General features: G+C 40.3%; 1 protein-coding gene across 3 annotated transcripts in view; it reads right to left on the bottom strand.

Annotated features, from left to right (window-relative positions):
- The window catches only part of CDK19 (cyclin dependent kinase 19), a 238,178-nt gene extending 227,312 nt beyond the window's left edge, over positions 1-10,866 (bottom strand). The window contains exon 1 of one of the 3 annotated variants that reach the window (XM_036766306.1): positions 10,380-10,866. In XM_036766306.1, coding sequence (XP_036622201.1) covers positions 10,380-10,507 — 128 coding nt within the window. In that variant the 5' untranslated portion in view covers positions 10,508-10,866. The remainder of the gene's footprint in view (positions 1-10,379) is intronic. The other 2 variants (XM_036766309.1, XM_036766310.1) reach the window with 2 other exon arrangements.
- Between the last annotated feature and the right edge of the window lie 2,928 nt (positions 10,867-13,794).

Below are 13,794 nucleotides of genomic sequence, written 5' to 3'. Positions count from 1 at the left end.
AGGAAACCCTTCAATACTCTGTTCCAGTGATCTTCTAGAGTGGTTCAAGATTTAAAAATAACCCTCCCACTACCTTTCCCCATGTAATAGCAGAGGATAAGTAAGTCAGTGGAGGAGACAGTGACCTCAATAAGGCAGAGATAAGAAGTCAGATTCCCTGGGCCACATTCATTACAATGATACTTTACTGAAGCTTGGTATAATGTTTCAAGTGTATTACTGTGCCAATTCTGATCCTCTAAACAAGCCTAAGAAATATACAAAGCTGAAACCAGAGGTCCACTGGTACTAGAAGCCAAATCTTCTGACTGCTGTTCCAGTACCCTTCCCTGGTATGTGTGCCTTATTCCCCTATTTTACTGTAAGTTTCATGATACCAGAGACCATGAAATATCTAAAGTATTACTAGCACCTAGCACACACATTTCTATTTTCCTGTCACAGAACTAAAAGGCTTAAAACATAGGAAGTAAAAGCTTAGCATAGCTTTCTAAGTATTTGCTACAAAAACTGCACAAAAGTTAACTCAAGTTATCCAAATACTATGGAATTCCTCTGTACATATGATAATGTTGCTTGTATCTTTTTAGAGAAAATAAAAAGCAAAATTTCAAAAACCTGTCAGCCAAGAACAATAAACACAAATTTTATTCTTTTCAGAATAGTGCTTCCTCGAATGCAATTATAATTACTAAAATCACACAATAATGTTGTCCTTCCTGCACAGTACTAAAGTATGAGCTTTTCCACCTCCAGACCTGGTGACAGATTAATACAGATCTAATCACAATCACACTCAGTTTGCCTTCTAAATATCTGCATTATAGTTGGCCAAGGTCGGAGCTACAGTCTGTGGTCACAGGACAAAGTAAAATTAGCTAGCCGAAATGGGGATTAAGTCCATGACCTGATTAGTAGCATGTACTAGCCAAGTGAGATAACTAACCACAAAGCTTCATTTGGTGCTTTTCTCCTCAAAGAAGCTCCATTTATTGGAAACAATTATACTTTCCAAGAAGAATTACTATTTAATGATTACACAGGTTTTAAATTCTCTCTTTGATCTGTTTAAATTACTTTCTAGACAAAAACTTGAATCCTCAATAAAAAAAAAACTGCTGCATACTGCATCCTGAATTACAACCTTTTTCTCTTGAGACAGTCTTTCATCCTGCACAATTCACACCACATAAACACATTTTGAAAACAGTCCTCACAGGAATTAAGGCTACCAGCTATTTATTAAGGACCAAAATCCTTAAATGCCAAGACCACTATTTTTTTTAAACTGATCTAGAGCTAAAAATTGGCCTTAAAAGATAACAACAGTAATAAATACATTAACAATACAAAATGTTAGTTCAATAAAAAGTTTTCCATTCACTTCACAACTTTGAGTTCTAATGCCCAAAAATAACATTTTCCTAAAACACAAAAGTATTTGTATGCCAATGTGATATAGCCGTATCATCACCCTCACATTTGTATGGTACCTCAATGGAAAGAATGCTCGGCCTGGAGCCAGAAAGACTTGAGTTTAAAACTTGATTCTGACACTGAAAAACCCTGGGAAAGTCACTCAACTTCTGCCTCTGTTTCCTCCTCTGTAATAACAGCACATACCTCCCAGTGTTGTTGTGAGGATCACATGAGATCCTTAAAGTACTGGCAAACTTTAAAGCACTATATTTGCTATCATTAGTGCTGAAAAAGGAAAGTTACCTATGAGTACTCATTGTCTACTCTGCCTCTGATGTACTCAAGTAAACAGTCTGCCAACAAACAGATCTTTGTTATTTGAGAAACAGGTTAATTGTGTTGAGCTGTGCTGAAATATACTATCTAGCAATTTCAGGTACATAAGATAAATAAAAAGCAGTAAGAATGCAGAATCCACCAACACAAACATGTTTTATGTTGAAATATAATGTATTGTATTTTCCCTCCAATTTCAACACTGTAAAAGCACACCTTTCAAATTATGACTTGCTTCATATCATCTTCAGTTACCAGTCTCAACAAAGTCTTCAAGCCATTTTAACCAGTGAAAGATTTTTTAAATTATAAAAGACCTGGCACTTATCTTCCCAATTCTTGTCTCCTCTCATCTCTAGTGATTTAATCTAGAACTCGAGGAGATTTATACATCAATTTGTTATTTACAAAAGGACAGCCTAATTCTACAAAAAAATTATATCAAATCTCCTTTTGCTACTTTAGCCTCTCAATAGTTTTCCATTGGTTACAAATGCAGTTACAAATTCAATTTTTGCAAATGTAGTGATACATATGTATGAATGGTGACATCACTAATCAGTGAACTGTACTGACCAACTAGACTTAGCATACTGGAATGAGAAATTTTTCTGTTGCAAACAAATCTATATATCTGTTAGTGAAAAGGAAAGCTACTTTTCCTTAGCCCACAAAAATGCTACAAGCCCAATTTCAAGATATCCATGTAATAGAAATGAAAAAACCATCAAAGCTAAATTCAGTAACCATTCAATGTAACTAAAAACACTGTTAATACTTAATTTTAAATATATGAACAAAATTATGTATGACATAACATGAACCACATTTGGTTAAATATCTATATGAAAAATACAAGTTTTCTGGGCGTATTTCTGAAATGGCAAATAACAGAACATGAGAAGGATTGCTGCATTCCAGTATTCGTAAAAGAGATGATTAAGTTAAGAAATTTGTTTAAAATCTGCCAGTTTTCCTTGTTTATTTATATTAAAGGAAATTCATGAACCACTCTGACCTGTATAAAGTTCAACTGCCAAAAATTAGAAACATAGTTATTGAGAATCACGCACATTAGATAATTTGGCAGAAAGACATCCTAGAGAAGTTTTCAAACAACTACTCAAGAAAAAAAAAATATCAAAATACAACAATGACTGAGATCTGCTTGTTGGCTAAGCAAAATAAGTTTCTCCGTTTCCTGAATGTTTCTGAATGTTCATGATTCAAATTATTATCAATATCTTAGAAAAACAGATCTGTCTGCCAAGTTCTCTACCATGTGCTAAAGATGAAAAGATAAGAGTTAGCATAATTTCGGAGGAGAGACAATATGTTCATATATAAGCACATAAAGAAAAAAAATTCAAGGTAATTTTGAGAAAGAGGGCATAAGTAAATTGTGTGAGAGCTTCCACTTAAAAGGAACAGTTTGAGAAAATGATAAATGTTGGAGGGGATGTAGGAAAACTGGAACACTAATGCACTGTTGGTGGAGTTGTGAAATGATCCAACCTTTCTTTTTTTTTTTTTTGAGGGGTGAAGGCAGAGCAATTGGGGTTAAGTGACTTGCCCAAGGTCACACAGCTAGTAAGTTCATCAAGTGAGGACAGATTTGAACTCAGGTCTTCCTGACTCCAGGGCAGGTGCTCTACTCACTGTGCTATCTAGCTGCCTCTGATCCAACCTTTCTGGAGAACAATTTGGAACTATGTCCAAAGGACTACAAAACTGTGCGTACCCTTTGATCAGGGGTGGAGAACCTTCGGCCTCAAGACCACATGTGACCTTCAAGGTCCTTGGGTGCAACCTTTTGACTGAGTCCAAGTTTTACAGAACAAATTTTTTTATTAAGCAGATTTGTTCTGTGAAGTTTGGATTCAGTCAAAGGGCACCAGTTGAGGCCCTAGAGGGCCACATATGACCTTGAGGCTGCAGGTTCCCCACCCCTGCCTTTGATACAGCAATACCACTGCTAGGTATGTATTCCAAAGAGAAGTTTAAAAAATGCAAAGGAAACTATATGTACAAAAATATTTATAACAGCTCTTTTCATGGAGTCTAAGAATTGGAAATCAAGGGGATACCCATCAACTGGGGAATAGCTGAACAAGTTGTGGAATATGATTGTAAGGGGATATTATTGTACTGTAAGAAATGACAAGCAGGATGATTTCAGAAAAACCTGTTAAGACTTACATGAACTGATACGAAGTGAGCATAACCAGAACACTGTACACAATAAAAGCAATACTGTATGATGAAGAGTAGGACTGACTTAGATGAATGACTTAGCTATTCTCAGCAAATACAATGATCCAAGACAATTCCAAAGAACTTATGATGAAAACCGCTATCCACCTCCAGAAAAAGAACTGGTGTCTGAGGCGTACCATTTTTCACTTTCTTTTTGTTCACATCCTCTGGCACAAGATGATTAATATGGAAACATTTTCATGATTGCACACATAAAACCTTTATTATATTGCTCACCATCTCAGGGAGGAGGGAGGAGGCTAGAATCTGGAACTCAAAACTTTTTAAAAAATGTTTTAAATTGTTTTTACATGTAAATAGGGGAAAAAATAAAATATTTGAAAAATAAATTTTAAAAAGGTGTCGTTTGAGCAGAGTCTTGAAAGAAGTAAAGGAGGCTCAGAGGGTGAGGCAAGGTAGCATCCTGCCTAAGAAACAAGAAGGCTAATCTGACTGGACCCCAGAGCGCATGGACGGAGAAGCCGAGGCCCGGGTGTAAAAAGCTTCGAGTGCCAGTGTTTGTGTTTGATCCTGGAGTTAACCAAGAGCCGCTGAATGATGAGCAGGAAAGTGACACGGCTGGACCTTCACAGGGAAAATCATTTGGCAGATGTATGAAAGACGGACTGAAACGGGGAAAAGACAACACAGGGGCCAATGAGGAGTCTGCCTCATTTATGATGTTCCATCATTTATTTATTTAGTTTCTCAAAATTCTCAAGGTCTTCAAGTGAGATGCAAAATTTATTAAATGTATTTCTAACTACACTGCCACCAGAATTGTAAACCTATGAAAAACAGTCTACGACATGCTCACATAAGAACTTAAATATTGTAATGGAAGATTTCATGAGAATAATACAGTTTTTTTAAGGTAATTACCACCCGACAACTCTTTAGCACAAACTCCAACATAGTGAAATGCTCTCTACTTCTATTCCAATTTTAAAGTCCTCAATAAATATGGGTGTATGTATATAGACACATAGGACAAAACACATATTTTGATATATTTGGAATATTAACAGACCTTAGCCCCCTTGACTTCTTTTTCTGGGGTATGTTAAAAGAGAAGGTGTACTCAATGAAAATCACAGATGCGACACACTTGATTGAAATCATAATGAATGTGCTAAAATTGACGGCAATGTGGAGTTATTTCATCGAGTTTACGTGAATCTGGCAAAGCGCATCAACCTTTGCATCACAAATGATGGAAGTCATACTGAAGATGTTATTTGTTAATATTCCAATTAAATAAAATGTTGTTGAAAATTTCATTCATTTCTTGAATATATACATTTTTGCCTGTGTGTCCAGACTTTAGGAACACCCTGTAGTACAGACATCAGTTACTTTAAAGTAGCCCAAAGAATAAGTCAACATGACAGGTCTACAAAATTGAAGAATAGTATTAGCAAAAGTATTAACTCAAAACTACACCACAGAATGACTTCTAATAAAGAGCTTATTGACAATAAAATAAAACTAGTTGGCAAATTTTCCTTTATCTGATAAAAAGAGTAAGGTTTCTATCCTAAGAGTTTTTTAAGTTTCATAAAGTAATCCCAAATGACTGTGCATGTATATGAAGTCTACTTTAATTCTGATATACAGAAAGATCAAGAATACCTGGAATTTGTACAGTATTTTATTACTTTTTTTCCTTTTGGAAATGCAGTCTTTAAAGTTTAAATGCCTTTTTCCATTTATGCCTAAAGAAATAATATACTTAAAAAGCAACTGCAAAATATTCATAGGCTAACTTCATGAAAACAATTCATCCAGCAATCTGTTGGGGACCTCTGTCCTAAAGTCAAAATACTGAGTAATGAAGATAACATGAATACAATTCACACATGTAAAAGACAAATGACACAACCCTTTTAATGTTTTATGGACTGTGGTAATAGAATGAGTATTTTAAGCGGTTTTTTTTCTGGTTACAACATTGTACTACATAGCTCTTTTTTTTAATACTATATTTATACCATGTTTCTGTATAAGCACTAAAAAGCATTGGTAGACTGCCTCAAAGAAGCATCACTAGGAATTTTCACTATTGGCCAAGAAGAGGAAATGACTAAACTGTTAACACCTAGATTCTTGTTCAATAAGAAATGGTACAGGGCTTGTTCAATTACAGCCATTAACTGCAGCCTTTTGGTTCCTCCAATTTCCTACTGAATGTGAGTGCTTAAATGTTAAAAATTCCACCTGAAGCCTTTGCTGAATCTAGTGAAATACTTAATGATTCTTTTAATTGACACAAAATTATTATATTGTTCAAATGCCCCTTCTCGCTAGATAAAATTTCACTTTCACTCAAGAAGAAAATGCATTTTATTTGAGATAATCAATATTAACACATGTGATTTTATTAGAAAAGAATAAAAATATTCAGATAAGGACTATGTTAAAAGCGGTTTCTATTTATTCAGCTACATCCTGGATAAAAACAGTATCATTTAGTTGCTTTTCTAAAAGTAATTCTATTTCTAAGTAGACTGGAATAGAGGCAGTCCTTACAATTTTACTGATATAGTTAACTCAGGCCAAAAGATGCAGCCACAAGAAGTTGTCTAGAGCCCTGAGAGTTTAGGTGACTTGCCCCATCAGGATGTGTCTGAGATGCAACTTGGTCTTATTGGCTCCAAGAATAACTATCTAGCTACTACATAACAATGATGCTTAAACAAATCAAAATAAAGATACAGATATCAAAGTCTTTAAGGTGAAAAACATTATAGCATACATTAAGAGGGAAAGATGATAACCCAATTCATTTTTAAATGTCATAAAAAAAAGAACAAGTTATAATCAGATCCTATGCTCTTTGGTCTAACCAGCCCACATGGCCAATAATGAAACAAGAAAAGCAGATTCCACTAGAGACAATGTATAAATTAATGTACATCTGATGACTAAAATAATGAAAAAGGAGGTAAAAACCCAAAGGGCCTGGAAAATAACTGCCTGTTTTCAAAATATCAGTAACAATAATAATGGAAATTCATGTAGCATTTTACATGCCTTATCTCATATGAGCCTTGCAACAACCCTGTGACGTAAATACAAGTATTATCATCCCCATTATCCATGGGAGAAAACAGAGTGACTTGTCTACAATTACATAACCGTCACAGGTGAAATGTGAACACAGGTTTTCCTGATCTTATTCACTAAAACATGTAGCCTCTATCGCTAACCTGATTCATCTGTGTAACATTGTATTTTTTTCTTCCAGAGAGGAAGAAAAATTTATTCTCAAATTCTTGTGGAGTGCGGTTGTGGGGAATTTAGACCTCACACTGACAGTACAACTCTAGTCTGAGGGGGAAAAATTAAGCAAAAGTTCAAACTCCAAGTATGATGGCACGCTTCTCACTTTTACTATTTATTCCTCTTTCTTTTTCTCAGGACTATGTAGTGGAAAGAAAGCTGGACTTGGAATCAGCAGAGACCTGAGTTCAAATTCTGATTAAAGGCTTATTAGCTGAGTAAAATAGGGATACTAACTCATAGGCTTGTTATTAAAATTTTCTAAACCTTATATAACTACAATAATATTATCATTAGAATGCTTAAGTATAAAGTTGACAAATTTCAGGCTAGTTGATGTATCTTCAACTTATTTAGAGACACTTCAAAAGAGGACAGTCTTTCACATCTTTCCCCTCTTGGAAAGTATATAAACAACATTAAATGAGTTCAGGCATAAAGATATTCTTTAGCTCTCCCTAAGAATCTAGGGTTTTTAATTATGCTACAAAAAAAATAAAAAGTAATTTTACATCTGTCTGTCTTGGGCAGGCTTGCAGGTAGCATCTATGTGAACTCTTCACCCAGTACAGAATAACCACATATAGCTACCATTTTTACACAACTTTCCCCACCAATTTTAAATAAAAAACAAGGCTAGCTATGCTGGGCACAAAGTTCCCCAAGGTGAAGCAGAGGAATCAAGTGGATTTGTCAGGAAATAGAGGCAGCTAGCTAGCATTTACATAGAGAACTTTACAATTTGCAAAGTTCTTTGCATGTTATTTAATTCTAACAACAACCCTGTGATGTATTTGCTATTATATCCACGTTACAAATGAGGAAACTGAGGCTGAAAGAGACTGAAGTGCCTTGCCCAAGGTCACACAGCCAACAGATGGATAAGGTTGAATTTCAATTCAGGTCTTTCCTTATTCCAAGTTCAGCCACCTTGCTGCTCTCCCCTTTTCCCCCCCTCCTCTCACTCCCCCCAAGTAATTTAAATCTAGGTGACACTCTCTGAGGATGTTTCACAATCCCAGTCAAGCCCACAAGCACTACAACTTGTTAGGCACCATGCTAAGCACTGGGGATACCAAGAATAGTTTAAAAAAAAAAAGGGGCTGCCCTCAAGAAACTCACAGTATAATCAGAGAGACAACATGCAAACAACTATGTACAAAATTACTGGAGATAAATAGTAGAGGGAAGGCTCCAGAATTAAGGAAATCCAGGAAACGCAGGTAATTTTAGTGGAGACTTAACCACAACTTAGAATTTAAGAACAGAGTATAATAGCAGAGTCCAAGCGGTAGGAGTGGGGTGAGGAAGGAGAAAGGAAGCTAGGTGTCACAGTGGTAGAGTACTAGTCCTCGAATGGGGAAAACTGGGAGTTCAAATCCAGCCTCAGACATTTCCTAGCTGTGTGACCATGGGTAAGTCACTTAACCTCTGTTTGCCTCAGTTTCCTCATCTATAAAACAGGGATAAAAGTGCCTTCCTCCCAGGATTATTAGGAGGTTAAAATGATACAGTAATTATAAAGCACCTGACACACAGCAAGCCCTATACAGTTAGTTATTATTATTATAACAGAACCTATCTCACAAAGTTGTTGTGAGGATCAAATGAGATCACGGTAAAGTCCTCAGTACAGTTACCTGGCCCATAAAAGTGTTATGTAAACGTCAGTAATGATTATTCTTACTATTATTATTACTATTATTATTATGACAGCACCTACCTCATGAGGTTGTTGTGAAGCTCAAATCAAACAATTATGAAGTACTTAGCGAGTGTAAGTGTTAGCCACCATAATTATTATTATTATAAAAACATCTACCTCCCAGGGTTGTTGTGAGGATCAAATGAGATCGTCACAGTACCTGACATGTACTGAGCGCTATATAAATGTTAGCTGTTATTATTATTATTATTATAACAGCACCTACATCCCAGGGTTGTTGTGAGGGTCAAATGTGATGGTAACTGAAAAGAGATGAGCCCAGTTATCTGGCACACAGTAAGCTAAGTAAATGTTAGCTATTATTATTATTATTGTTTTAAAGAGTTTGGCACAGTTACTCGGCATACAGAAAGCCCTATATGAATGTTAGTTGTTGTGGTTCCTATCATTATTATTGTTATTAATTATTATTATTAAAACAGCACCTAATTCCCAGGGTTATTGTGAGGATCAAATGAGATGATAACTAAAGAGCTTATCGCAGTTACCTGGCACATAGTAATCTATATAAATGTTAGCCATTATTATCAACAACGATTATTGTTTTATTATTATAACAGCACCTACCTCCCAGGGTTGTTGTGAGGATCAAATGACATAATTGTAAAGAGCTTAGCACGACTACTCGGCACACAGTAAGCGCCATATACACGTTATCTATTACTATGAAGGGAGAGAGTGGTTTGTTTCGGGGTGGGGGGGAAGCTCTTCCCCTGATTTACAGAGGACCCAAAGCAGGAGCCTGGTAACCTGCAGGATCGAGGAGGACCTTCCCATAATAAGTAGTCACAGATAGAAATCCACACCAACCTGGACCCGGGGCCACCCCCTCCCCGAGACGTCCCCGCCTCTGCCCGAGGCTCCCGCAGCCGACTTTGAACAGCCCCCACCCCCACCCCCGGGAGAGGGGGCCTCCGCCGATTGGAGGTCGAGGGACGCCCGTCACAGCCATGCCCGCGGCAGCAGCAGCAGCCGAACGGCCCGCGCCGCGCTCTGCCCGCCCCTCGCCGTCTCCCCAGGAGACCAGAGCCCGCAGACTCCTCCCTCCAGCCCAGGTCCGCTCAGGCGCCTCTCCGCCGGCACCACGAACCGGGAGCGGAGAGGGGGAGACGCTCGCCGGACGCGGCGGCGGCGCCTCCCGAACGGAGCAGGGGCAGGACGAAAGGACTGAGAGACCCCAAGCCGCCAGCCGCCACCCAAGGCATCCCGGGCGCGATTCCGCACCCCCTCCCCCCCCCCCCCCGCGCCGGGCCCCGAGCCCGAGCTGGGGACCCCCGGGGCCGGAGGCTGCTCCGCGCGCGCGCCTTGACCCCTCTCTTCGTCCCCGCCGCAACCTCTCGCATCCTCAGGGGGCTCTTACCCATCTTTCCGCCTCGCCTTGTAGACGTGACCGTAGGTGCCGCGTCCCACTTTGCAGCCCTCGTACTCAAACAGATCCTCCACCCGCTCCCGCTCCGCCGCCAGCTTCGCCTTAAAGTCATAATCCATTGTCTGCTTCCCCCATAGAGGCGCGGGGGACGCGGGGGCCGCCGCCGCTCACTCGCTCACTCACTCTGCTGCCGCCGCTTCCTCCCGCGGCCCGCCGCTCCACTTCTCCCCTCACAGACGCCTGGCGCCCGGGCGCGCGCACTAGCGCTCCCCGCCCCCCCTTCGGTCTCCCCAACTCGAGCGTCCCTCGCCTTCAGCACGGAGCACCGCCGCAATCGCGGCGGCCTCCTCCTCCTCCTTCTCCTCCGCGGCGGCTCCCGCAGGCACCCTCAGTCCCGCCTCCCTCCTTCATTTCCGTGTTTTGGAACCCGGTGGGCCGCACCGCGGCTTCCTCGAGCTCATTAACGATCAGACCGCCCGCCCCTGAGAGAGGCTGAGGCTTCTGGGGGATGTAGTCCCAGAGGTGGTGGAAGCTTCGTAACCTGTCCGTCGGAGAAATACAGATCCCAGAATGCCCGGGGCGGAGGCTGCCCCTTCTCCCCCACCCGGTGACCGCGCCTGCGCTATTACGGCCGCCACTCCCACTTCGGGGAGAGAGGGTTGGTGGTTCTAAATGCTATGATAGCCCGGAAAAAGTTGCAGTTTGCTTTCTTCAAGCTAACATGAAAAAGGGGCAGCTAGGCCATCGTACCGACACTGACAAGGCGGCACGCTAATGGGAAGGGTGAAGAGTGTTTTAGCTCAATTTGTACTCCCTTCTGGGATTTTAGATGAGTTGAGAGTGCACGTCAGTCAAAGATGCTTTGCTGAGGACTGTTGTTTATTTTCTAAGGCAATTGGCCCGCCTATTTCTCCTCTCAGTCCTACATCTAACTGGCCAGTGCTAGGCTATGCGTTTCTAATTGGTCTGCTGAGTCCCAGCCTTTAGCCTGATTCTTGCTTCTGGTTGGTCGATGGCTCTGCACAGTCCTTCCCTATAGGCTATTCCCGTTCCATGGCAAAGCCAAAACCGCAGTTCAAATGTTGAGCCCTCAGCAGTTTAAGCTCTCAGCCGTAGGAGGTGAGTGTTAGCAACCAGGGCCGGCCAATCATCCTTTCTTCTAACAGGTGCGGCTCCTAGCATGAAGCCTAAGCCGCAGAAACCGTGCTGCCTCGAGAAGACAATGAATGTGCACAGAGGATGCAGCAATTTGGAACAATAGTGAAGATTAGACTGAAAAGGTCATGCATTGTCTAGGCCCAATACCGAATTACCCCAGGAATTGTTAACAGGATTTCTTACAGTTTAATGAATTATCAGTAGAACTATAGATAGACTGCTGCAAATATTTTGAAGTGCAATATCGCAACACGATTATGGTGACAAAATTGATTTCAGTTTTGAGCCCACCGATTCCATCGTCAGGGCTCCATGCCAAAAATATTTTAAAGGCTCAAAAAAAGGAACCATCCGTACCAAACTGTGTGGATTTTACCTTCCTGACGCCTCTCTCCTATGCCCTCTTCTCTCCTTTATACCATAACCACCCTGGTGCAGACCTTCCTCACCTCACACCTGGACTATTTAGAATACCCTGATGGTCTCCATGCCTCGAGTCTCTGCCCACTCCAATCCATGTTCTACCCAGCTATCAAAATGACCTTCCTAAACCACAGGTTTGACCATATCACCGTCCCATTCAAACTCCTCTGGCTCCCTCTCACCTCCAGATTGTTCAGTCATGTCCTAGCCTTCATCATCCTAAGGGTTTTCTTGGCAAAGATACGGGAGTGGTTTGCCAGCTCATTTTACAGATGAAGAAAATAAGACAGAGTTAAGTGACTTGCCCAGAGACTCGTAGCTAGTGTCTGAGGTCTTCCCGACTCCAAGCCTGCATTCTACCTACCTACCTACCCTTGTATCGTTAGGAGGGATTTTTTGAGGTATTGCAGATATCGTGGAGGCCCTGCAGTCTTCCAGGGCTTGATACAGTCAGCACCCTATCAATCAGCAAACATTTATGAAGTGCTTCCCGTGTGCCAGATTCTTACTAGGTGATGGGGCTACAAATACCAAAAAGAAACCATCCCCACTCTCAAGGATCTTGCATTCTAATGGAGCAGAAATTAAATACTTATATAAATATAGACAAAATAAATATAAAATAAATGCAAATATACACACAGTTTGGTAGGAAGAGTACTAGAAGTTGGTGGACTGGTGTGGGGATGGAGAATCATGAAGGGCTAAGTTTAGAAAATGACGCTTAAGCTGTGTCTTGGAGGAGGAGAGGAATTCTATGAGGAGGTGGAAAGGAGATAGTATGTTCCAGGCATGGGAGATAACACACAAAAAAAAAACAAAAACCTCCATCTCCAGACTGCATTTTCACTGTCCCCCATGGCAAGAATTCGCATCGCTTACATAGCGTCCAGGTCTCAACTAAAATCCAACCTTCTTCAAGATGTCTTCCCTCTGTTGATTATCTCCAGTTTCTCCCAAATACATCTTACTTGTACTCAGTCGTTTGCATGTTGTCTCCCCCACTAGACTAAGTTCCTTAAGAGCACGGCCTGTGTTTGTTTTTGATTTGGGGTTTTTTTGGCCTTATTTTGTATCCCTATACTTAGCACAGTGTTTGGCACTTTGGTAGTAATAGGTATTTAATAAATGCTTGCTCACTTGACTAATTATACCCATAGGAGCTAACTGAGGAACAGAAGAAATATGCTTGTTTCGCTGATGGGACAGCAAAACATTTGGGACACAAGAGATATTGGAAAGCAGTAGCCTATAACCCGGGTACTAAGAGAACTTTGGAAAGTTCTGGAATAGGTAGAAGTAGCCAATATGCTGAACTGATAGCAATGAAATAATGTCACATATTTAGTGACTGATGGGCGGTAGCTAATGGGTTAGCTACATGGATGGCTATGCGGAAGAATCAGAATTGGGAGATTCATGGCCATCGATCACATTAATGCTACATGAACTAACCGATAGACAATAACATCCTCAAAAAAGAGCATCTGCAGGACCTTACTATCTATAGGGAATTCCTCTTCCATTTGTGTTCTGTTATGCTACACATCTACATGCCTACAGCAAACACCTTTGGCAAACATATATCTCCTTGTTTTATGCCATGTTTGCTATTATTGAATGTTATTATATTGAACAAATTTATCTCTAGCTACATCTTTCAAGAAATCTTGTGTAATTTTAATACATCCTTGGAAGACAACTTGTTGGATGAACGAATGAATAAAAAAGCATTTAAATGCCTACTCTGTGTCAGGCCTGTGCCAAGGGCTGAAGATACAGATAAGAGAGACAGGCCCTACCTTCAAGGAGCTTACATTCTGAT

This window comes from Trichosurus vulpecula, chromosome 7, assembly GCF_011100635.1.
Source record: "Trichosurus vulpecula isolate mTriVul1 chromosome 7, mTriVul1.pri, whole genome shotgun sequence".
NCBI classification, from domain to species: Eukaryota; Metazoa; Chordata; class Mammalia; order Diprotodontia; family Phalangeridae; genus Trichosurus; species Trichosurus vulpecula.
Note: the sequence above shows the minus strand (reverse complement) of the source record. Positions and strands in the feature narration are given on the sequence as shown.